Genomic DNA, 25,772 nt, shown 5'->3' on the forward strand with positions numbered 1-25,772 from the left:
CTTATGAGCACAATGAGGGTTCTGGGATTCCCATTCTTCTCAAGGCTGTCCATAGTTTGTTATGATCCACACAGTCAATGCCTTAGCATAGTCAATAAAACACAAACATACCTCAGGTATTCTCTGCTTTGAACTAAGATCCATCTGACATCCCTTGTTCCATGTCCTCTTCTGAATCTCCTGAACCTCTGGCAGTTCCCTATCAATATATTGCTGCAAGGATGATATTGATCCCTAATTTGCATATTCTTTGGAATGAAAATTCTCGTCCAGTCAGCTGGCCAAGTGTAGTTATCTTCCACATTTATTGGCATGGAGGAGTGGGTTCTTCATTAGCATGTTGAAACATTTTAATTAGTATTCCATCAATTCCTGGAGCCTTGTTTTTGGCTAATGCCTTCAGTTCAGCATGGACTTACTTCTGTACCGTTGGTTCCTGCTCTTTTACTACCTCCTTAAAATGGTAGCATGTCAACTAGTTCTTTTTAGTACATTGACTTTGTATTCTTTCCATCTTTTTTTTTTTTCCATATAGGTACATAAGATGGTATTGTGCTCTTAAGCATTCAAATATCTGTATAATGAATTAAAAGATATAGAGCCTCTTTCTCTTAGCTCGTGATTTCTGGAAACTAATTAGTTTGTTTTGTTTTCAGGGAAAAGTGAGATATGTGTCCACATGCTAATTATCACATAAAAACATTGCATCATTTGCGAGAGACTGTAGTTATACTCATCAGATAGCACTGGTAATCACCCAGTAAAGACCTAGCCATTGTCCTTAACTTAATACTATTAGAGATATGAAATTTCATCTAGACAAAAATTTAGAAGAAGAGCGCCAGATACTACTGCAGCAACAAAAACTATGTCGAAATCGAGCACGTAAATATTTTGTGGAGTCAAACCGAAGAAAAAAGTAAGTAACTATATTCTACTCAGTGCTGTAGAATTTTCAAAATCATTGTAAACTAACAGTCTCTCTAGTTGACAGTATTCTAGCCTAAACTATGACAGTGCTTTATGTATAAACTATTGATTTTTGTGACTAAAAATATCATCATTTTTCTATCTAAAGCACAAGGATGGTGATATATTGTCTAGTTCACTGACTGAGAGTCTTTTCCTGTCTTAAAACTGTTATTTCAATATCATATATACTTCTTACAATGCCCACAGAGTATATTATTTTTATATAGCATTTTATGATGAACTTAAATAGTATAAATATTGCCATTAGTATTTTATTCCTAACAGAATGCCCTGTAATTTTGATTTATTAATCACTTTCATAATAATTTCTACATGTGCTACTTCTAACCAGAGCAGTCAGGAAGAATATAAATATTACAGCGAATATGTCAGGGGCTGAGGAAGGAGCTTTCTATGGAAACTAGAACCCAAAATAAAGTAGAAATTCAAACCATGCAATCACTGCCTAACATTTTTAAGAACATGTTTAATTATTGGATTTTTTAATTTTTTAGACAATAACTAGCCTTTTTTTAATGTTGTTTTTTACTGCCTTTACTGTCATTTCTTCAGTACATGATTAGCCAAAAATCCCTAGAGCTTATTAACTACATCATTGGCATATGTTGCAAATCCCATTTGGGAACATAAAATTGTTTACCTGTGGTTTTTTTCCCTGGCATTACATGGTTCTTTATATTAACTATTTCAGTGTTTGTAGTAGTTGAATTTCTTTAATGAAAATTTTGTTTTTCATGTGTTTGTTTCTTTTTCCTCTTACCTTTTCTTTCCTAAAGGAAACGGTGGAAGGCATTTAGTAGGTATTCAGTAAATCATGGTGACTAGGACATATGTTGAAAGGCATTGGCGTCTAGGTAGGGTTAAGCCTGAGTTTGTGAACTACAGCACATTATATAATCTCTTTCAACCTCAGTTTTCTCAATTATGATTGAAATAGCGTGTATATCAAGAGTTGGTTGCATAGAGCAAAGGTAACGGGAAGACAAGCACTTGAAAACATGTAAAAATATTTACCACACTGTTGGCATACACACTTCTTATTAGTCAATTATATTGATTCATGAATTAATGTTTTTCAGTTGTATCTTTTCCAATAACTGCTCTGTAAACTAAAAGGCTTACATATGGAAATTGATTCACAGCTTTCCCACTACTCTTTAAGCACTCATAAGAAGTCTGATGTAGAAAGCATAATGAAGAAAATCGGTTTAAAATTCTAAGAGTGAGAACATTTTCTAATATAATTGTATTATGTTTTATTTTTCTGTGACCCTAAAGTACTACATAAAAGTTTGTATTGAGACTAATCATATATCTCCAAAGGTGATCTTTTACAAAAGGGGCCCAGTGATTGGTGTTCTGAGCTTCAGAGGGTGTCTGTTATTTTGGCCTTTTATAACATGCCTTTTCTATCCAGTTTTGCGTTACATCATCTAAGTTACTGCTCTCCACTCACATGATGGTCACAATATTTTTTTGTAAGTCTTTTTTTCTGTGAGCAAAGACAATTGCCACTTGTTGGTTAAACTTTGCCACTATTAGTGTTGTGTCTCCAGTAGACAAATGTTCCCCCGTGCTCTTACTTCCATGACTTGCTTAAAATCTTATACACTTTTAGTTTTTACTTACTACTTTCTTGCTTTTTTGTTGCAATAATTTTCTTCTCTTAAATTCTGTGCCTTTGTCACATTAAGCTTTCTATTTTCTGGTAGCTCTTTGATGAGTCTCCTCTGTTTCCCTCTAAGAAGCTCCCTTTATCTTTCTGTTCGAACAGGCACAGCTCTTACCTCCCCTGTTGTCCCTTCTGTTTTACCCCATTACTTTTCCATAGTGCATCCTCAAGTAACTGCCTAATATGCTACTGTTGTTAGTTACTGTTAAGTTAATTCCCACATGATGTAGCAACCTCGTGTGTGTGGAATAGAACTCCATATGATTTCAATGACTAAATTTTTTGGAAGTAGATCAAGAGGCCTTGCTACCAATTTTATTATATAAGCATAAAGAAAATACATGGACTTAGGTCTTTGAGTGTACTCCTCAGACCTATTTATTGGTAGATAAGTGAGTGGATATCACTTACTCATCAGACAAGCATATAGCCTCATTGGTACCATTGATTCAGCATAATACAGAAGAATCTATTTTGTTGAATCTATTCTACAATTAAACCTTACAAAATAGAAATAATATAATTTAATGTGAGCTCATGAGGAAAATTAAGTTAATTTTTAGGACAAGTTCAAAGAGTCTTCAGATCACTTGAAACACTAGAAGTGAAAACAGAGCTAGAACTCGGTGGGACTGCCTTGTTTTTCCAAGTCTTGCAAGTTTTCCACCTTTGACAGGGTGCCATCTTACCACTTTGCTATTACTCCTATTAGTGGAAGACAGTTGCGTTTTCCTTCTCTGACAGCATTCTGCCTTACACACGCTGGCTTTCACAGGTTTCACTGTATACTCGTATATAGTCTGAGCCTGTTAGTGTTTTCAGGATTCTCCTGCTCCAAGGTTGGGATAAAAGAAGAGAGAGAAAAGGCATTTACTACTATATTATTCCCAAGGCCTGAGATCCCTCGCCAGTCTGCCTCCTCCTCTCTACTGTTCAGTCTTCCTGTGTCTGTTGCATATAACATGCTGGGTTTTTAGTTGTACTTAGTGGGGGGAACAGCACAAAGTATGTCTAATCCTGGAAGCAGAAGTTATTTCTTTTCTATGTTAGTGTTTTTCCCTCTAGAAATGTTGTTGCTCCTCTTTTTTGAAATTTCTAATACTTTATAACTTAGAAAACAGAGAATTTTGTCAGAACTAAATCCAAGGTAAGAATAAATGGGCTGCCCCAGCTATCATTCTTGAATATTTTGATAAAGATTCTACAGAAGGCTCCTGATTAGAAGTGGGGAAATGCAGAAGAACATTCCAAAATAGGATCTAGACATTCTGAGTTTGGATGAATCCCTGAAACTGAGATAACTTTTATACCTTAAACAAAAAATACTCTCTGACTTCTCCTTTAAACCCAACAATAGGCTAGTTTAATTAGAAAGAATGTTTGCCTGGAGTATTGTGCTCTTGTGATGAATGAAATTGAAAACAGCAATTCAACAGATCAGATAGGAAGCTTAGGGGCCCAAGACTTTGTTAGTAAGGAAGATTGGTTCAGAAAAGTAGAGTGGAGAGCCTATGTGAAATAACCAGTATCACAGAATTGTATTTGTAGAAATCATTGGATGGGTGTGTGTATATTTTCAACAACAATAAAATTAATATGAAATGGACTGTGAATAAGTACCTAAGAGACTATAAATTTTAATTAGTAGGTATGAAGTTTACTTAATTGTTATTGCCATGTCTAGTTGGCTGACACCTCAGCCTTTGACGACGTGAGGCACTGTTTTTCATTTGTATTATGTACATTGCTAAAGTTGATTGGGTATGTTCCCCTCAAATAGTGTTTTATAGATCTTTTTAATTGACCTCTTAATTGATTTCTTTTTCAGTCAACTAAAATACAATCAATCGGAAAATGGGATTTGGGGTTTAGTTTTGCGGAGATTTCATTTAATTTTCAGCCCTGGCAAGCATGAGATTAATAATCTGAAACAAATAGGTTTCTTAGCCAATTAAAGCTCACAGCATACTGTCGAGTTTAGTGTCATTTCTTATAGGCTACTGGCACTTATTTGTTAAAAATGTATGTTATTATGTTCTTGAAAACTATTCTTTCTCTCCCCTGCCTTTTTCATTTGAAAATGATATTTATCCCTATTTTTAAATGTCTTTCATGTTTAATCGTCTTGAATTATGGTTGTATTTCAATCTTAAATTTAATTATATCTCTAGAGGGTTGTAGCTACTGAAATCTGAAATACGATTCCACCAATCAAAAAGGAAATGCCTCCTAAAAGGCAAGCACTTCCGCTCCATCTTGGCCTCGCCCAGGGCTCCAGGCGCTCCCGCAGCACTGCTTAGTGTTCATTATTAAAGAGAGCTGTTGCCACGATGCTTACCCTGTTTCCCGGAAAGTAAGACATCCCACGAAAGTAAGATCTCCATACAGTTTTGCCTCTCGCTGAAATATAAGGCTCCCCCCGAAAATAAGGCCCCCCGAAGCTACCATAACTCTGCACTCTGGACCATAGCAGCGGGCGCCACCGCACAGCTCACTGTTGGCCGCATTGCAGCCGGAGCAGACAGGAAGTGCGAGGTCTCTTTTAATAAAACAGTAAACAATGTGTACTGTATTCTTCATGGAAAAGTAAGGCATCCCCTGAAAATAAGACCTAGCGCGTCTTTGGGAGCAAAAAATAATATAAGACACTGTCTTATTTTCGGGGAAACAGGGTACTTGTTCCCTACTTAAGCATATCCTAACAGAAGAACATGATATGCCACAGCTGTTGATTCCTGGGAAACCAAAAGTGCGTGGCATATGGCCATCAGTTGATGAGATGGTGGCTCACTTTGAACCAAAGCCCTATGCTTGTTTCATGAAGGCAGAATTTCACATGTAAACAGGCCCTTCACAAGTAGCTAAGGAAGACGGTGTTTCTTTTGTAAAAAGGGGTGATTGTAGAGTTGGAAAGTAGCAACATCCTTTTCCAACTCTCAACCCTGCAATGATAGAAGAGCTCACATTTTCACTGCCAGTCCCTTCTATTCCCACAGGACTTTCCATAATGTCAGGTATGTAGCAGCCTAAAAGGCACTCGGTAACTCGCCATTGAAAGGGTGAGGAAAGATCCATCCCCTTGAGAAAACCAAACCCACTATTAGGGAGCCTGTCATTGAATTCAGGGGCGGAAACTTCTGCTTGGTGCTCATTTCCATTCCGAGTTCAATTTGATTCAAATACAGTATAGGCTTTGCTTATTTCCTATGATCCTGACAAGTGCTCTTTGAAACTATTCGAACTGTATGCATTTTAGCCCAGAGAATCATTGTGGGACAATATGAAATGTCAGTGATGATAATTTGCTATCAGATGACCTCCTGGCTATAAGTAGGTGATTACCACCTCATATATCCATTATTCCTGATGGATAAACTTCATTAAACTGGTGGTATTCATTCAGTTTCTTAAACCTGCTAAGTGTGTCCTTCTGTCTAGGCCCCATCTGCTCTCCAATCCTGCAGCTCAGCCTACCACTACTTCTGCCTAAGGAATTCTTCTTACCATTGTTGAATGACTGCTCTTATTCTGAACGTTTGAGCCTAAATGTCATATCTCCTGAGAAATATTCTGTTTAGCTTATCTACAGTGGGTTCCCCTGTTCCTCTCTCCCACATCAGAGTTCCCTTGCTTGATAACATCTTATGACAACAATTCTTGTTGACTTGCTTTTAGTGTTTGCTTGCCCTCACTCTGATGACAAACAAACTCACTGCCATGGAGTTGATTCTGACTCATAGTGGTGCAGCAGGACAGAATAGAACTGCCCTGTGGATTTTGAGGCCACGGCTCTTTATGGGAGTAGCAACCCTCATATGAGAGCTGTGGTGGTTTCAACTGCTGACCTTATGGCTAGCAGTCCAACAGATAGCGCACTCTGCCCCCAGGGCTCCTCACTCCCTCACAAGATTGTGAATAACTCTATGGCCCACGTTTGTTTTACCCCCTCTCACATGCACAGCAAATAAACTACTATCAAAATTGTAGGCAACTGCTTTTTAAAGTATCCTGATCATATCTGAAGTTGACATATGATTAAGCATTCATTCCAAAATTATTAAGCATTTACCTACTGCAAAGCTTTGTGTTCAGCCCAGAAATTCCAGAAATTAAAATTTCAGTCTTTGCACTCAATAGATTTAGAATCTTTTGAGGGAAGACTGACCCAATGTAATTTATTCTTTCATTTAATAAATCTATTTTGTGCTTGCTTTATTCCAAATATTATGCTATGTACTTATATAGGCAGTATCTTTCTTAGGGCATGTATAATCTTAGAAGCCTTGCATAATTGTAATTTAATGAGATAAATACTATGATAAAGCTAGCCTAAGGATTCCATGGGAGGACAAACGTGTGTTAGGAATGGGTACTGCGAGTGGGGTACGCTGAATGAAAAGAGAAGGCTTACCGAAATGCCTATCTGTCTAGTGTATCATTGTTTATGTTGTTGCTAGGTGCCCTCTAGTCAGTTCCAGACTCAGCAACAGACCAAAACATTGCATGGTCCGACACCAGCCTCACAATTGCTGCTGTGTTTGTGCCCATTGTTGCAGCCAGTCAGTGTGTCAGTCTGTCTTGTTGAGAGGCTTCCTCTTCTTCACGGAGGACCTACTTTATCAGTCCTGATGTCCTCCAGGCACTAGTCCAAGGGTCCTCAAACTTTTTAAACAGGGCCAGTTCACGGCCTCTCAGACCCGTTGGAGGGCTGGACTATAGTTTTTAAAAAAACTATGAACAAATTCCTATGCACACTGCACATATGTTATTTTGAAGTAAAAAAACAAATGGGGCAAAAACACCCAGCGGGCCGGATAAATGTCCTTGGTGGGCCACATGTGGCCCGCGGGCCGTTGTTTGAGGACCCCTGCACTAGTCCCTTCTGATAACATCATTAGAACTTGTAAGACAAAGTCTTCCCATCCTCACTTGTAGGGAGCCTTCTAGCTGTACTTCTGCCAAGACAAAATTGCTTGTTCTTCTGGCTGTGCATATACATATAGTCAATATTCTTTGCCAACATCATAATTTAAATACATAAATTCTTTTCCAGACTTCTTCATTCAATGTCCAGCATTCACATGCATAGGCGTCTATTGAAATTGCATAGCTTAGATCTAAAGCACCTTAGTTTTCAAAGTGACATAATTGTTCTTTTACTCTCCCTCCCCCCCTTCTTTTAACTTTTAGTATAATTTAGGTGAAAATGTACATGCTAAATCGGTTTTCTTTTCAACAATTCATACACATCTTGTTTCCTGCCATTTATGGCAATCTCTGCAAAATAACAGCACTCTTCCTAGTTCCTCTGTGTTCCCCATTTCCATGCACCCTTCTTCTCTGACCCTTCCTGCTTTCTGAGCTTTGTCCCTGGGCAACTAGGGCCCTTTTCATGCTTGATTGTCTGAACAAGGCTTCTCCTCCCGAGAAATGTTGTTCACCTTATCTGCCTTTCTACTGTTTCACTGCGAGTTGATACAGGGGTGATTCCAGTGACAGACGTACGGGCTCTCTAAGGGGCATAAGCTGAGGGGTTCCACCAGCTAAGTCTGGTTTTGTTTATGATTTGGAATTTTGTTCCACGTTTTCCTATTCTATTCAGTACCTCGGGTGGTGGTCCTTTCCAGGTGCTCGGCAGTGGTAACTGGGCAGGATCGAGTTCTGATCTCAGGATCATGGAGTCTGGGGTTCTCTAATTGTCTTCACTCTTTGTGGCTCTGGATGAGGAGAGATCAACAGTGCATCTTAGATGAACCCTCACAAACCTTTACGATCCCAGTCTCTAGTCAATAAAATCATAGAGCTTTGTCTTTGTAGGTTGGTTGCCAAGTGACCTTGCTGTCCCCAGATCTATGGTACCCACAGGCCTAGAGACTCATTTTCTCAAGGTGTTCGGTTATATCTAAGAAGTTCTTATAACTCTTCCCCCAGTACATCAAATAACTTTGACAGTTTATTGGCATATAATTCACATATCATTACAACTCAAGAGTTTAAGCATATTAAAAAGGGTTGTGCGGCCATCACCACAATTTTAGAAAATATTCTTCTTTCTAGTACTTATTATTACTATTGGCTCCCTATTTCCCCCTAACCTCCCTTCCCATAACCTCAAAAAACTTAATCCAATTACTGCCTCTGTTGATTTACCTATCCTGGATTTCATATAAAGAAAAGCATACAAAAAGAAAAGACCAATCATAACTAAATAAAACCTAGAAAATCCTCAGTTGAAAAAGTAGCAGAAAATAATAAAAACTAAAACAGGTTTAAAATCGGTCAAACGGGAGAACAAATGATAAGGTATTAAATTGTAACCTACCTACAATTGCATTAATACACTTTGCAGTGCATACTGTCTAATACCAAGGCTGTTCACATCCCTGGTCAATAGCCAGAGCGGATTCACCAGAGGCTCAATCCAAATCGGCTTCTGCAGTCCCTCAGCATTTTGAAGCACATGCTCCACACTGCTCTCCTTACTGCTTTTCTTCAGGCTCCCATTCAGAGGCAAATGGAGGCGTATTTTAAGGGTAAAATACACTAGCACATGCAAAATTAGTTTTCCTTTTTGTGTGTTGAAATCATATTTTTGTATACAAAAATCATATTTTTATAGAATGTATTAAAATTAGTTTTGCCTTATTATGGCTCTTAGACATTTTTAAAGTTACATGCACAGCTCATATTTTATTTCTAGACAGTGCTGTGACAGTGTCCCTATCAGGAAGGTTTAGAGGCAAATTTAAAGTTCATAAAGCTACATTTGCATTGTACTGTACATATATTGCATAATATTGAGGAGATATGTTTTATATCGAGTACCTTAGGGGATTCTTAAAGGAAATTACATTGGAGAATATAAAATTTTGTCCCTGCCTATGGCACCACCACTACCCCCTGTGTCCTTCAGTGGCCCTATAGGGCTATAGCCCTACTTCCCAAAAGTAGAATTTCCTAAATCTAACTTACCGGTATGTGAATTAGAATAATTCTAGAGGGACTGCAGGTCTTCAAACAGATGATGCATAGTTATCTCTGGTACTCCAAAATCTCCAAGGATTATCGCAACTACCCCGTCATCTTCCATCCCAAGGCAGGTTCCTTTGGAAGTGTTCCACTAGTGTGTTCATTTTCCTCATGTGCAGCAGGTAATTATCAAATCACAGGCACACACACATATACAAATTTTTCAAAAACAAGTTAATTTTTCAAGAGAGTACTGTTTAAAGTGTAGAACAAACTACCTAGGGACAGTCAGCAATAAATAAGCAGGTATTGGAAAACTGAGAGGTTGTTCAGACTTTGGCCAGTATTTATAGCCAGGGGAATTTGGGGCTGTTAAAACTTCAAATTTTCAAGAGAATTTGAAAATCAAGATATCTGTGAAAATTGTCTACATTTTTAGCACAGTTCAAACCTAATAGGACAACTACTTTTAAACTTCTAACCTAAAAGAAAACAAGAAATATACAGTATTTTCCTAACAGTCTCCTCACCTATAAGGCAAAGTCCTTTTACCAAGAAAATATTTATAACCTTGTTTGAAAATAATTTTTCCACCATGCATGTTGAGGATGGGCAGGAGTACTTAGGCCTGCCAGGAACTAGAAAGGTACCAATGCACAGACTTCCCTTAGTTGCAAAAAGATTTGGATAAAGTTGGAAATTACCTCTAACAAAGATAAACATAAGTTCTTAACCACGGTCCCTTTTTTTTAAACCTAAAATGTATTGCTTCTCAGTAAATGAAATTTTTAATTAATTAAGATACTATTATATAGTAAATAGAGCACTTTCTTTATTGGGGTTTTAGAAATGTATTCTCTAACTCTGTTATGTACTTTGAATTTTAAAAATAGAGCCTTTGAAGAAAAGCGGAAAGAGCAAGAAGAAAGAGAACACCAAATCAGAGAACAAATACTTCAACAAAGAAAACAGAAGTTTGAGGAAGCTACCGAGAGATTCCAGCGTGCCCACATTCCTCTTTCACAGCGTAGGAGAACAGGTGCCTTACTCTCGTGAATAATAAGAGAACAGAAATGAGAGTTATCACTTATTACTTGATGAGAAAATGAAACACCAAGAGACAAAGCGGACGCTCACACTAAAAATGGTCTGCATGTCTTTTTGAGCAATGAGAATGTAACCAAGTGGAAAAAGTAATTTGATTTAGGTTTTTAATTTGGGCAATATTTTGTTGCCTCTAGTAGTACCTTTTAAAACCAACTTACATTTCATCTTTGTAAAATTGATGTAGCAAGTAGTTTAAGAAAAAGAAAGTGACTGTATCTCTTGGGCCACACTCATTCTGACATTTTATTCAGTTTGCTTTAAATTCTTATCTGAGATGCTGACATGGCAAAAAGAAAATCTACAAAGTGATATAATCCAGCAATCTAGGACCTCAAATTAAAATTGATTGAGAATTTAAATATGCTGGTGCTTGGGTCATTGACTTTACATCTTTTCTTCATTCTTTTTCTTTAAATACCTTAACTAATAAGAGTTAACAAACAGCTGTCCAAGGTTCATTCAGAAAAAGGGTAGGTACCTTTAGCATTCAAGGACACATCTTGTACCATGTTCTTAGCCCTGGGCACAATTGGAATACAAAGAAATCTAATTGGACTCTACCCTTAAAGCTTTCACAGCCTCGTTTGGATATGAAAATAAAATAAACAATAAGTGTCAAGATATGCATGATAAATGCTATGGTAATGAAATGTATAAAGTACTGAACGCTATGTAAAGGCATCAGGGCAGTTACCTGAAGAAAATGGTTTTAATGAAATCAAAAAGAGTATGCCAGACAGAAAGAGCTGCTTATACTACTGTATGTATTTCCATGTATCAGAAGCACAGGATAGGATTTTTTAAATAGGAAAAAAAAAGGATTTGAGAGTAGAAAAATTATTGGAGCCAATTCCCAAAAAACTTTACATGTCATGCCAAGAATTCCGTCTTTATCTGAAATGTACCCCACTTGCTTTTCTAACTGGAAAGCAAGCCATCACTGTGTCAGTAAGCAATACTGGCCTTGACGTACGGCCCAAAATAACAGGGGCTTAAACTTTTCCCTCATACAGTAAGTTTGGAGGTAGCAATCAAAGCTAGCTTGATGGCTGTGCAGTGTCACTAAGGACCAATGCTCTTTCCTGTCTCTAAGTCCCACTCTCTGCAGTATGTGGCTTCTGTCTTTTCCCTTATGGCCACACATTGACAACTGGAGCTCCAACCATGTCCCTCCTGTGGGAATGAAGAATCAAGAAGGGGAAATGACAAATAGATGTCATCACCTCCCATTAAATGCTTTCCTAGAAGAACCCTATCTTCCTGCTTATAACTATTGGCAACTCCATTTGCAAAAGATGCTGAAAATCGTTTTTAATCTAGGTAAATTGCCACGTCTAAGCAATCTAAGGTCTAATACCAAGGAAAAGAAAGAAATGAATATTAGGTAGGCAACTAAGGTTCTCTGCTCTCATTAGATTTATTGGTTAGAAAGAGAAGTATGGTTATAACATGGAAGATGGACTGAGGAGAGAGTGGAATAGATAGGCAAGCTAGAAAGACAGTTCAATAATTGCATCAGGAGTTTTTAAGATGCCAAATTAAAGGTAGTATACTGGGAGTGGAGGTAAGAGGTAATGAATTCAGCATATGGAGATAGGAGATAATCCACAGAAGTTGGTGACTGATTAAGAGTGCTGGGAGAAAGGTAGGGGTACAGCAGTGAGCTTTTACACATTGTAAGCAGTCAGTCAACCCTTTATAAATAGGTTATTTTGGTAGATGAAGGTAATATTAATAAAGGTTACAAATAAGGACAGAATCAGGATAGCGAGATGAAAGGCCATTAATCAAGTTTTAAATGCACTGAAATTGATTGCCATGACCTATGCCAATGGAGAAGTCCAGTCAGCCATGGGAAGCCTAGGTCTGACACTCAAGAGAAAGAAGAGGAGAAATGTAGACTTATTGGTGTAGAATATAGATGAATACTTAGCTTCTGAGATAATAACTCCTGGGGGCCCAGCCTTGGCAGGGGTTCCACACATTCAGGAGCCCCAGTTTCACCTCCAGGAGCCCCAGTAGGTTTGCACTTTGACAGTCAGAGAGGAAAAAAATCCCATTCTGCGTCTGGCTAGGGGAAGGAGAAAGTGCTGTGTGTTTACACAAATAATGCGTGGGAGTTTTTAGGGCTTTAAATAGCAAGTATTTGAAAGGGGAAAAAAAGTGCATTTATAAAAATAACTTAGTGGGGGGAGGGTGCTATTGATTTGAAAAAAAATAAAACAGTAAAAATCATGTACCCTGCATTATTTGTGTTAAGAATCTGTGACCATCTTGATACAGTGCCCTGTTTTGAATAAAATGCTGTCTGTAAAATTTGAGGTCGATTCAAAAAATCATGGAAAAATAGAATTAAAAAATAATGGATTTTTTGCACAAAATTTTGAAGCCCCCCCCCCACCATATAGGTACTCAGCAAACATTAGTTTGTGCTTTTATATCATCTTCATTTCTTCATATATTTTTTATCAGAAATGTTTAAGATTGTGAGGTCAAATTATGAAGGGTGTGTATTCTAGAATAAAGAGCCCAAAACACCTCTAAAGTTTTCTCTTTCCAGTTAAAATATTTAAGCTGATCAGAATCTTGTGGAACCAGTGTCTCCTTTGGGAATTGAATATCTAAACTTCAAATATGTGCACTATTCTAAAAGTTTCATAAAATTTTTATAGTAATATTTTATCATTGACAATTTATAGGTCCAATATAAAGATACCATTGAGGGTGAGTTCATTCTGTTAATAATTTATCTTCCCCTCTTTATTATCCCTTAGTTTTTAAAAAAATAGTTCCTCCATTAGAAGAGGCCCTAAAACAAATTCAGGGATCCAGCTTAAAATCAGAATTAAATCTTCCCACGCCCCACAGATCAGCAGTTAACTGGAGGTAAGTAATTTATAATCGTGTGTGTAACTATTCATATGTAACAACTATGTAACTTTTGATTTTCTGAGTCTGTAGAGTTGCTTCTCACCTCTATTTGAACATTTTCTATTTTATTCTAATGGTTTAAATTGATGTGTAGTAGCATGTGAATTGCTCCAAGAGTAAGGCAGAATTCTAATTAATTGTCTTAAAGTCTTTGGATTATAAATGCTGCCTACATTCAATACTGTTTTATGGAATTTATTATCAAAACAGGAGTCCTGGTGGCATAATGGGTACACATTGGGCTGCTAACGGCAAGGTAGCAGTTCAGAACCACCAGCCACTCCATAAGAGAAAAATGAGACTCTACTCCCATAAAGATTTACAGTTTCAGAAACCTACAGAGGCAGTTTTACCCTGTCCTATAGGGTATATGAGACAGAATTGACTCTCTGACAGTGAGTTTGAGTATTATTATCATAACTACTTTAAAATACTGAAACTGCTTATTACCCATCTTTTCTGAGAAGAGAAAGTTTTGTTGAATTGTAGCAATGGAAATCTAGGTAACAGATGCTTAGAGTAGAAATGGGGTTTTCCTCACTGGAGGTCTTTCCTGGATATCATGAGAAAGCTATCGTGTCTCCTACTTCTTCCTGGGGTGACTTAAGTGAATCCTCTAAGAGCAATGGGATGGACCATCCAGCCACTGGGTACCCTCTTAACATCTGGATTTATTTATTCTAAATATCTGTTAAAGCTGCTGGAGTGGTGGTCCCCTTGTGTATTAGGCAGTGTTCTCTAAAGAAACAAAGCCAGGACACTTATAATTATATATATGTATGTATATAGATAGGTTTATACAGCGAGAAAAAACATAACTGCTAATTAGTCCACACAGCAGTACAGAGGGCTCAGTTCAACTCACTTTCGTGGAACACTTAAGTTACTGAAGGTCCTTCAACTCACAGGATGCCAGTCCAAGGTCAGGGAAGCAGCCAGCAGAGTCTGCTCTCAAGCAAGTCAGGCAGAGTGGGACACAGGCAGTAAGTAGACAGCAGCAGCAGTCAGTTTCAAGGGAGCATAGAGAATCACAGGCCCTGTTGGGGTCTTGAGCTCTCGCAATGTACACATGGTGACACGTTCCACCAGCAGCATGGTGAAGCACAGCAAAGTGACACAATCCAGGGGTTGTCTCGGCCCACAGATAGTACAGCACGTGGTTGAGGCAAAGAACTAGCTCAGGCAGCAGCACATTGGTCCAATCACCAGGGAGAAAAATGGGATGCCTGCCTCAGAGAGCATTTATGTCGGTTGCCCACCAATCAAGCTGCAACCTGATTAAACTCCGCCGACATGTTCCTAAAGAGGCCTAGTTGGCCCAATCAACCTGTCACACCTTGTGGCAGAGTAGTGCTAAGCTCCATAGAGTTTTCAGTGGTTTTTCTTATTTGTTTTAAGTAGAATAACAGATCTTTCTAATATGGCACCTTTATATTGATGCTAACTGCTAAACCTTAACAATTTGCGTCCCCCAGAGGGATATAAAAACCCTCTGTTCCCAAGCCAATTCGGATTATAGAACAGAGTAGAACTACCTCCACAAGTTTCCATAAATCTTTATGGGAGCAGATTGCTTCCTCTTTCTCCCTTAAAGCAGCTGGTGGGTTCCAACCACCACCCTTTCCATTAGAAGCCCATCGCTTACCCGAGTGCACCACTGGCGGGAAACCAAGTGCGGTGGGAAGCCAGCTAGAAGAGTAATTATTGACTTTCTCCTTCTCGATCATTCTCCCAGCTCCTGCCAGTTAATGCTTTTCATTGTCTGAAATCAGCCAAATATTGAAGACAAGGGGTCATTCATTCTGTGGAACACAGAACCAATTGGAAAGATGTAGGAAGTGAACCTTGGAGGGCAAAGAGAGAAGGCCAGCAATATTTCACAACAAAGAAGGCATTGGCATGGTGAAGCGGGATGGTGAAGCGGGATGGTGAAGGCAGAAAACATTGCGTGAGCTGAAGAGAAATGGACAGGGAGAAAAGTAACATAACAAGTATAGAGCTTGGCGATGAATAGCAAAGAAGGGCTTTTCCCACTCCTGGTGGGAGAAATCTACTCAGTGAAAACTGGTTCTGGTGCTGGTACCTTTCTAGACTGCAATTGTGCTAGTCATGAGTTTGACAGCCTTATTTAAACAGATACGATCTCTCCCATCGTCAAGGAAAAACACGATGATGGCCCTCTGGTTATTGTCCTATACAGCCACTCATTGTAGTCTCCTTTCCTTACACCTGAGCTGTCACTTGAAGAAATAAAGGGATCGCAAAAAGGACAAGACCCTGTAACTACTTCACTCCACAGGGTTTTCACGGCTGTGACCTTTCAGAAGCAAACCAACAGGCCTTTCTTCTGAGGTACTTCTGGGTGGGTTTGAACCACCAACCTTTGGGTTCTTAGCCCAGCACTTAACCATTTGCATCACCCAATACTCTGTCTAGAGTTGAGTATGGTAAAAATGTGATGTATATAAATGTCTGTTGGGGCCTAGACATGTCTTAAAGAATTGCAAATAATGTAGCTTTTCAGGCATGTCTAGGGTTACAGAGTTGTTAAAGGTTCAGACTTGTAATGAACATGCTATTTAGAATGGCAGGACTATAGGCTGCGTTGCTGAAAGGAAACATATAGCTTGAGATAGGATGTGAAAGACTTGTATGTGTAGAGAATTTGAATTTTATCCTACAATTAGTTAAGAGCTAATGGAGCTTTTTACAAAACAAACAAACTCACTGCCATTGAGTCAGTGCCAACTCACATAACCTGATAGGATAGGGTAGAACTGTCGCAGTAGGTTTCTGAAACGGTAACTCTCTGGTGGTTGTGAACTGTGGACCTTGAGGATCATAGCCCAACTCATAACCACTATGCCACCAGGTCTCTTAATGGAGGTTTTTATGCAGGCATTAATATAACTTTATTATTTTAAAATGACAAGTGGTCAGACTATTAGAGAATGGACTGAATAAGGAGAACTAGAAGCAAGGAAACCAAAAAGAAAATGTGGGGGATAATACAAGGGATAAATTACTCCTTCCTAAACTAGAACTGTTTTGTATAGTGAGGCAAGGATGAATCTGACCGCAATTGACAAAATTGGATTGAGTAGAATAGGAGGATAAGCAAAAAGAAAGTATCTTTGTCTTTCCTAGTGCAGAGAAGTAACATGAAGAATAAGGTGTAATAATTTTGATCAAATAGAAGTTTAAGAACTGAAGTGTGGAGAGAGTAAACCACACCCACGACCAGCCATCTGCGTCCTGCTCCCAGGACCTCTACAGGACAGAGCAGCACTGCTCCACAGTGCTTGCAGGCTGCAAGTCTGCAGGAGAAGACTGCGTCGGCCGTCTTCCAGGGAGGGGCTGCAGGGAGCACATGGTCGGCCTTTAGTCCAGCAGCCCAGTGCACTTCGGGGCTCCTGTGGAGAGAACAGTAGCAAGAAAATGAGACCGTCTTCTGCCATGAGTGAAAAGGGGCAAATGAGAAGGGTAGTAGTGAGTAGAAAAGATATGCCATGGAAAGAATAGATTTTAAGTTTGGGTAGAAGGCATGAAGAAAGGGGGAAAATCAAGAGATGATAATTGAGCCTTGATGGTTTAAGGCAGCAGTTCTCAACCTGTGGGTAGCAGCAAAAGTACAATGATGAAATAGCAACAAAAATAATATTATGGTTGGGAGTCACCACAACATGAGGACCTGTATTAAAGGGTCGCAGCATTAGGAAGGTTGAGAACCACTGCTTTAAGGGATGGTAGTGGCTTTTTTAAAAAAGAGGAACATAATTAAAAGATATAGGTTTGGTGAGAAATTGCTAAGTTTTATTTCAGCACTCCAAATCGGTCATATAGATTAGTGGAACCCCCAAGAATATGGCCCTTAAAGACCTTTTAGCGTAGAACTGAACTCACTCTGTGGACCAACCTTCAGCCTACCAATTTGACAGGCCTATAAAGTGAATGATAATGCCAGGGAAGTAACACTCTTTGGCAGCATTGCCACACTAAATCAAAAGGACAGCATTTCTGCGGAGATAGAACTGGGAAGGCATGAAAGAAGGATGAATGGGAATGGTGCACACAGAGAAGTGTTACATCATGGAGATCGTAGGCCATGTTACAGAACTAAATGTATATGAATTCTTGACTGGAAGACCAATTAGCCATGCAAATTTTCACCCAAATCACAATGGAAAAGTTTGTTTGTTTGTTTAAAAAAGAGAGAGTCCCCAGGTAGCATAGTTAAGCTCTCAACTACTAGCAAAAAGGTTGGCTGATCAAAACCACTCAGAGGTGCCTCGGACATCAGGCGCAACAATCGGGTTCTGAAAGATCACAGTCTTGAAGACCCGTTGGAGGACCGTGCTACTGTGACCCACATGGGGTTTCAGTGGTCGAAGTCAACTTGACGATCAACAGCCAAAAAGAAGAAAAAGAAACTTCTTTGCCAGAACTAGTTAAGGGTAAGACAACAAGTGGGAGGACCAGGAAAGGTGGTACTATCACACTTAATGAACATAGTGTGTCTACTTACATGGTCTGTAATTAAAGGTGATTATGTGGAGTAGGCAAGGATGACTTCAGAGACTGAATTTGGCCAATGTATGAGTGGTGAAGTTGTTTATTGAAATGTACACTATGGGGAAAGAGTGAGATTTAGTAGAGTGTGGTGTGTTAGTCTGGGTTGACTAAAGAAACAAATCCATGGACACTCATGTGTATAAGAGAGAGTTTTATATAGAGGGTAATTGTACATTAAGAAAGCATCCCAGTCCACTGCAAGCCCATAAGTCCAATATTAGCCCATAAGTCTGATACCAATCTGTAAAGTCCTCTTCAGACTCACAAAACACATACAATGACGCTAAATGCAAGATGATCACAGTCCAATGGGTAGAAAGTCTTTGCATCCAGTGGCGTTGTAAGCATCTCGGCCCTGGAAGGGGTTTCCACGTGGCTTCTCCAATTCCCAGGGCACAGGATCTATCAGCATAGTACCTTGTGTCTTGTCAGCTGCAATATCTCCCAGGGTATGAGCAGAGAGAGAGAAAATACCAGACTCTCCAGAATTCTCAGTAGAAGGCCATGCCTACACAGAGGTCTCATTTGCTATCTCCAGATTGACAGGCTAGACTCCACCCCTACACTCTTAATCCTCAAATTGACAAACGATTATATAACTACCACAAGTGGGTAGTTAAAGTGAAATGAGAAGTTGTGACTTTTAGACACCAAAAATATTCAGAAGCAAATTTTTTGTTTTGAGAATTCTGGGTCATAAATGTAGACATGACAACCACCTGTAAATGGGTGAGTTTAAAGCTAGGGTTTAGTGACCACTAGTGGTGGTTTTAGGTTTAGGTAAATAGACCATGTTTGGTTTCATTTAGAAGGATACAGGAGAGTGATGACTACATCCAGCAGGAGGAATCATCATTATAGGCTACAAAGCAGTTCAAGAACTAGTCTTTGGCCTTAGTCAACTAACTATGTTATTGATTTCTTTGTGTGATTTAAAATTTTCTTCTCGTGTAACTACAGACTTGAAATAGGAAAGCCAATTAAATTAGAAAAAGTGTGCACTAAATTTCAGACTTAGATTTTAATTAATGGTTTTTTATAAACTCTAAGGTTGACTTTTCTCATTCATTCATTCATTTTTTATTCTTCATGTCTTTTGGTTATTTTTTCACACAAAGGGTTCTTTCTTGATGCTTCATTAATATGGTACAAATCATTTTTCTTTAAAGTACTTTATTGAGATAACTTGCATACCATAGAATTCATTCATTTTAAGTCTGAAAATCACTGATTTTAAAATACTTAGAGGCATGCAGCCATCATTAGAATCTAATTTTACAACTTTAAAATAAACCTAAAAGAAACCATGAGCTCATTAGCATCTGCTTCTTATCCCCCATCCTTATCCCAAAGCCCTATACAACTATTAATCTGCCTTCTCTCTCATGGATTTACTTATTCTGTATTTTTTAAATAAACAGAATCATGCAAAAAAGCGGGGGGGGGGGAGAAAGAACACTAATTTTTGTTACCATCCCTCTCCCAACCCAACACCCCACAAGTGGTGAGTCAAGTGTAAATAAGTCGGATGACAATAGGTGGGTGTACAACCACCCTAGTAGAAACTCTTATGTTCCAAGTAGAAAGAAAACTCTTACAATGGTTTCATATGAATAGCTTCCAGGTTTTCCTGTGCCAAAGAAATGCACAGTTAGAACAGTCACACACTGAGAAAATGCAAAGCTAGGACTTCCTGCCAGGAATCTACAGTTTATTCACAATACTCTCAGCATAGATACAATTTTCAAGTGAGCAACATTTTCAACCTTAGCGATGTACCTTGTAATATACCTAAAATCATAGTAATAATCTTGAAAGTTACTCCAAAGTCACTGTTGTCCATAAAGGAGAGCAGCTTATAGAAACCCTTCCAGATACACAGCTATCAAGATCATTCGAAGACTATAAATAATTACAGAGTGGACAAAAGAACTACATAAAGAACTCTCAGAACAAAAACAAAGAACTCTCAAAACCTCTGGCACTTAAAGAACAGAGGAAGAAAAAGGACGTTATGAAAGAGTATGTGAAGGAATAAAATGAAAAGTAGGAAAGTCATGTTTTTGAAAGTAGAAAAGAAAGAAGGGTAGATAAGCAGAGTAGGTTGAATGCACATGGGAAAAACAATTGAGCACTAGGAATGAATAATTTGAGAGTGGTAGGATAGCAAAGAGCAAACAAATCTGTCTTGGGAGAAGTACAACCAGAATGCCCCTTAGAACAAGGTTGGCAAAACTTCACCTCATCTACTTTGAACGTGGTGTCAAGAGAGACCAGTTCCTAGGGAAGAATATCATGTTTGGTAAAGTAGAGGGGCAGCAAATACGAGGAGGGCCCTCAACAGGATGGATTGACACCGTGGCTGCAGCAATTGGTTTAAACAAAGAGCAAGGGTCAGGTTGGGGTTAGGACTAGGGGTTCTGTTGTACACAGGGCTGCTGTAAGTCGGAACCTAACAGCAACAAGGATAGCAATGGGGATAGTATGGAAACCAAGGGAAATAAAGTCAGGAAAAGATGGTCAAGAATTATGTAATGCAATTTTTACAGCAGTTAATCATTAGCAAAAGCAGAATATTCAAGTGGTGGATGTAGAAGCCAGCTAATGGTGGGCGTAGGAACCAGTTGAGGCCGTGAAGGCAGCATAGATTTGGAGTGCCCTATAAGAAAGGGTGCAAATGCAAAAAAAGATAATGAGATCATATCTTCAGGTCCAGGAGCAATTTAAGACAATTTAAAAAATAAATCCAAACCATTTCAAAATAGCAGTAATGTGTATTTTTACACGCAGGTTTTCTTCACTCTCAGCTTTCTTTTTCTGTTATCCATTTTGATTCTTTGTGTTATCAATATTTTCAATAATAAAACTCTTGTACTATGAATGAAGACAGTCTTTTTTAAATTGTTTAACAGTGTGATATTACAAACTCTTAGAGACAGTGTCAGAACAACTTTGATTCCTCCTAGCAAGCGAATCGTTTTTATAGAAAATCTTTTATAGGATTGTTGTGTAAGATATATCATTTTTATTTTTATAAAAAAACAGTCTCCATTCTGCATTAGAACAGTTTTCATGTTATTGCAATGTACTATTATGATTATGACATCATATACAACTATAAATTTTATACTTGGAAAATAGCATGCTCTTGAAATTTATACAGGGAACACTTTAGTTGTGACAAAGTTGGACTTCCCTCCACAGATAACTAACAGTATTGTATAATGTGAGAGGGCTTCAAAACGTTCATGGAAATTTTTATTATCTTTCGATTCCACTTTTCCACAAACCTTTTGAAGTGACCTTGTATATGTGAAAGTGATTTATAAACTACTAAAAAAAAACTATACAAGAGGAGTTTAGGATTCTTAAGTATTAGGTGTTAGATTGGTAGAATGATTTATGGGTATCACTTATTACAAATATAATTAAGCTATAAATGGTGCTAAGCTAGTAGCACATTAAAAAAACATTTTCAGTGACATTAAAATGTAAGACATGTTAAAAAATAAAGTAATGACAAGAAGCAGTGAGTTTCTAAGGAAATGGAGATATAACTACTCAAGAAACACCACTCTACTGTAGAAAATATTAGTGGGATCTAAAAATAATTTCAGATGGCAATAATATGAAGTTACTCTTAAGGAAATATTGAAATTTAAAAGTATTTTTAAAATACTGAATAAAAGAAGCATGGAAGACTGTGCTTAAGTCTTAAGAAAAATCAGAGAATATGCCCTTATGAGACTAGAAACTGCTTCAGAAAACAGTGAGATTATAAGGATATTAATAAAGTCCTACATGAAAGTAATTAGCCTTCTATAACAACTAAACTCTTATCACAAATGTGATATACTTGACCTTTCTGGTAGTTGTGAGATAAAAGATGCTATATTCTTTCTCTTTTTAGATTTTTTAAATTATATATCTTTAAATGATATTGTTAGATATCTATCTCCAATATCCATGTATTTGTGGTCAGTTTGGCATAAGCTATATGCTATCCTGGTCAATTACCTCGATTTTCCCTTTGTACAATTGCTTTAAACTAGATTTCACAACCTTATTCTTGTATCTTTACAACTAACAAATTTTGTGAAAGGTGAAAATATCCTAAGTGTAATGAATGAGAAAATGGGGACCTGAATAAACTATAAACTATGTACATTTCTCAATCCACGTGAGAGGACACTGGTTGATCAGAGAAGGATTATGCATGGACCCTAAGGACAGACTATAACATGAATCAAAAGTCTAGAGGCAGCCCAGTAAAAACAAAAACAAACATCTTAATAAGGCTGTCTCTCTACCTGCCTGTCCAAATGCTTTTCCACCTGTGCAGATCCATCCCTGCCTGTCCAGCTGTCTCCACACCTGATCCCTACTTATCTGATCAGTTATCTCCTTCACGGGCCCCAATGCTATTGCACCATTCTCAAATTCTTCCTAGCCATCCAACTGTTTCTCACACCCGCCATCAATATATTCTGCCTAACCGTCCATCTGTCCCCTCTACTTTTCCAAAGACCTTCGTAGCAGCCCCATCTCTGTCCTACCCAGTCAAATATATTCCTCATCCTCCAGCCCCTGTCGCTTCCAGCTTTTCTAGCAATTTTCCTCTTCTATCAGCCCCAATTCCTTCTGGCCCACCTGAGCACCTGCCTCCCCCATCTCGAAGTTCTCCAATCATTCCTGATCTTGATTCACAGAACAAGTTATTTTACAAAACTTTCAGACCCAAGCATTTCCTCCCAGCCCAGCATTCTACCCCAGCCAGTCTAACGCCTGCCCTTGTTCGCCGTTCCCTTCCAGCTCGATTGGTTGTTTCCCCAGCCCCTTTGAAAGCTATTCCTCCTTCAAAGCCTGCCTGTTTATCCAGTCATCCCCCTCATCAGCCAGTCCCAACTCTTTCTTGTTTCACTCCATGGCATGAACAACCTTCTGCTAGCTTGGATCCCTTTTGGTCGGTTCAGCGAGCTGTACCACAAGCCACAACATTGTCGCATCAACCCCAGGCCCTTGCAGAACATCCACCTGCCCCGTTCCTCTCCCAGCCACCTCACTGTCATTCTCCATCCTCGTCTGTGTCTTCCTCTCCTTCTACTTCCACATCTTCTTCACCATCTACACAATTTTCTTCTTCCTCATCCATTCTTCCCTCTCCCTCATCTTCCTCTTCCTCTCCATCTTTACCTCCTTCATCTGCCCCTCTTCCTACCCCTCCTGTGCATTCACCTTCTCCATGTTTGCCTACAACTTATTTAGATTTTCCCTCTCCAATATCTCCTGTTTCTTCTTCCTTTATGATTTCTTCTTCCTTTCCCCCTATGCTTCACTCTCCCTCGATTTCCACCTCCCCATCTCCTTTTATTCCTATCCATCCCTTCAATCCTCCTCACTGGGGGAAGAAAGTAGAGAAGAGAAGAGAAGAAAGTGGAGTAGAGAAGAAAGGAATAGAGAAGAAAAAGTTGAGAGACGACAACATTAAAGGTAAATAAATCGAGTTTATTAGATGTTTTGTAGATTTAGCAATACTTTATTTGGGAAGGGTGACTGAGTATGTAGGAGTAGTAAAGTATAAAAGGAGAGAGAAAAACACTGAATCTTCATGAGCTTGTGCTAAATGCCTCCTTGCTCTCCCTACTGTCCTTGTAGTCACAACGGGATAGTCAGGAGTCTCATCCATATAAAGATATATATGGGTATTGGAGATAGGTACGTCACATGTGGCCATGTGGCCCTTGTGATTTACACTGCTGGCCCGATATCGCAGTCAACTATATCATACCTCATCCCTACCCCATCCTCAGAAAGGTCTTCCTATGTTCTTTGCTTTGTACTGTGAAGCTTATGCTTCATATACTGAAATTTGATACGTGGTACATATGCTGAAATGTGAGACCTTGTCAGATTCCAGAAGATAAAAAATTCTAACAGACAATGATGTCATGCACCAATAAATGTTGGGACATACATTGGCACTTTAAAAATAGACTTAAAAAAATTTTGTAAGAAGACTTTAATTCAATACTTGGAAACCATGAATATGTTCCTAAAACTGAAAACACTTTGTATATGCTCCTACATGGAGTAAGCTCCAAACGTAGTTAAGTAGAATTGAAAATCCTGCCTACTCTTAACAAGCAATTTTCATTAGCTTGAAACTTTAATCATCTTAGGGTTATGGGAATACCTGGCAGCCATGACATCTCAGAATTAAGACCAATACAATATAATATTATCTAGGTCGGAATGATCTTAAAGAACTGAAGACTGATTCCGTACAACAGAAGAATAGTTTCTCCCTCAATCTAAATAATAGAGGAATCAAATTTCATAATTAAAACCATGAATTTAAAATAAATAAATAAATAAATAAAACCATGAATAATTGAACATTCCTACATGAAAATGAAATTCTTTGATTGGACTAGAATCTCACAATCATTTTTTTTCCTATTCTTGACTGCATTAAATTCTCATTCAAGTATATCTATATATTTCTCCAATATCCTTATATGTAATTATCTGGACACACATACACTGACACATATTATAGATGTGCAATTTATATATGCATATATATATATATATTTATATATATAAAGAAGTCGACTTTATTTAAAAATGCTAAAGATATTTTATTTCTGGTTCACAGAGGCATAGATTCTGCCCTGCCTTCAGTAATGTCAAACAGTGACCACAAGCATCAGGTGCACCACTTATCCAAAATCAATTATGATAAAGAAATGAAAGAAAACTGCAGGGCAAACTTGACTTCCATCAAAGATGCATTTCAGCTTGAACTCGAAGAAACTCAGAAACTTCTAGAAGATCAGCATTTAGACAGTTTGCAAGTATGAACTATAAATGTGTAAATAATGTTTTCATTTGTAATAATAATTCTGTCTTGTTTTTGTAATATTTTCCACAAAAGAAATGTATGTTATTAACTGAAACTAAGAAAGAGAGTGAGGTTGGGCCAGCACAAATTCATCACAGATCCTAGAAAATAATTTCTTTACCTTTTACCCTTTCCTCCTCCTATTCAGAAAAATGGATGTCATTTCATGAAAATGATTAAGTCTACTTAAAAATAATATAAATATTATGGTTCCAAACTAGGTTATAAGAGTTGCCTGAAAAGTACAATGTGTGTGAACATTAGGTTCCTTACGTACCTATGGCATAGACAACTAGAGATAGTATTTGTCTACCCTTAGGAACACATTTACTTTATTATTTTCCAACAACTGAATATAAGTTTCAACTGATTTTTTTTCATAACTGTACATATTTATGAGATTTTTAAAAAATCATTTTATTAGGGGCATGTACAACTCTTATCACAATCCATGCATACATCCATTGTGTCAAGCACATTTGTACATTTGTTGCCATCATCCTTCTCAAAATATTTACTTTCTACTTGAGCCCTTAGTATCAGCTTCTCATTTTTCCCCCTCCCTCCCCACTCCCCCCTCCCTCATGAACCCTTGGTAATTTACAAATTATTATTATTTTGTCA

The 25,772-nt window shown here is 38.1% G+C and overlaps 1 protein-coding gene across 4 annotated transcripts in view; it reads left to right on the top strand.

Moving 5' to 3' along the window:
• Positions 1-25,772, top strand: part of CEP126 (centrosomal protein 126) — an 81,388-nt gene that overhangs the window by 17,711 nt on the left and 37,905 nt on the right. The window contains exons 1-4 of one of the 4 annotated variants that reach the window (XM_045297795.1): positions 806-919; positions 10,528-10,673; positions 13,516-13,627; positions 24,903-25,101. In XM_045297795.1, coding sequence (XP_045153730.1) covers positions 24,931-25,101 — 171 coding nt within the window. In that variant the 5' untranslated portion in view covers positions 806-919; positions 10,528-10,673; positions 13,516-13,627; positions 24,903-24,930. Of the gene's footprint in view, positions 1-805; positions 920-10,527; positions 10,674-13,515; positions 13,628-22,658; positions 23,735-24,902; positions 25,102-25,772 lie in introns of those variants that run through there. The other 3 variants (XM_004709064.2, XM_045297794.1, XM_045297793.1) reach the window with 3 other exon arrangements.

Source organism: Echinops telfairi, unplaced genomic scaffold, assembly GCF_000313985.2.
Source record: "Echinops telfairi isolate 266 unplaced genomic scaffold, ASM31398v2 ScPeMD7_7421;HRSCAF=8459, whole genome shotgun sequence".
Classification (NCBI taxonomy): domain Eukaryota; kingdom Metazoa; phylum Chordata; class Mammalia; order Afrosoricida; family Tenrecidae; genus Echinops; species Echinops telfairi.